The 841-nt window shown below is 46.1% G+C and overlaps 1 protein-coding gene across 1 annotated transcript in view; it reads left to right on the forward strand.

Moving 5' to 3' along the window:
• The first annotated feature begins 196 nt into the window (after window positions 1-196).
• The window catches only part of LOC119591871 (proliferating cell nuclear antigen-like), a 3,879-nt gene continuing 3,234 nt past the window's right edge, over window positions 197-841 (forward strand). Inside the window, 1 exon segment of the mRNA XM_037940609.1 lies at window positions 197-506. Within this exon segment, the coding sequence (XP_037796537.1) occupies window positions 286-506 (221 nt within the window). The 5' untranslated portion in view covers window positions 197-285.

Below are 841 nucleotides of genomic sequence, written 5' to 3' on the forward strand. Positions count from 1 at the left end.
AAATTTGTTTTAATTAACTTCACATTTGCTGTAAAGATCTCATACCCGACTCGCCGCCGACCATCACAGCGCCTCCGCACCCATCGACCAATGGGAACCTTCCCGCGAATTTCGTTTATCACAACCCCGGGGAAAAACGCGCGAAAACTTGCAGACCTTCCGAAGCGGGCGTCAGCACAGGACTTTTTTTTTAAAAAAACACCGGAACGTCACACAAAACCCACCCTCCCTCCCCCTCCCCCCGATTCTAGTCTCCAGTAAAAACCAACCAAAGCCGCCCCCCCCATGTTCGAAGCCCGCCTGGTGCAAGGGAGCCTCCTGAAGAAGGTGCTGGAAGCCATCAAGGACCTGCTGAACGAGGCGTCGTGGGACTGCGCCGACTCGGGCATCCAGCTGCAGGCGATGGACAACTCGCACGTGTCGCTGGTGTCCCTGAACCTCCGCGCCGAGGGCTTCGACAAGTACCGCTGCGACAGGAACCTCCTCATGGGCATGAATCTCACGAGGTAAGACGAAAAAGAAAAAAAAAATTGGGTCTTTTTTTTTTTGGCGCCAAAGGCCGTCGCGTAAAACAAGGGTTTGTCAAGCGTCGGTTTGTTTTTTGTTTTTTTCTTGTTTTGTTTTTGTTTTTTTGTCGTGTTCTGGCTGTTTTTCTTTGTCCTTTTTCCCTCGGTTTTATTTTGTTTTTGTCTTTGTTAAAATCTTCCTTGCTTTGTTCTTGTTTCATAATCTTTAAACCAATTTTTTGTTTTCTGTGAAATATAAGTATTTTATCTTTCCAGTATGCCTTTAATTTATGTAATATCAAAACGTTTAGGAAAAATGTTCAGAATAGGCCTAT

This window comes from Penaeus monodon, chromosome 29, assembly GCF_015228065.2.
Source record: "Penaeus monodon isolate SGIC_2016 chromosome 29, NSTDA_Pmon_1, whole genome shotgun sequence".
Taxonomy (NCBI): domain Eukaryota; kingdom Metazoa; phylum Arthropoda; class Malacostraca; order Decapoda; family Penaeidae; genus Penaeus; species Penaeus monodon.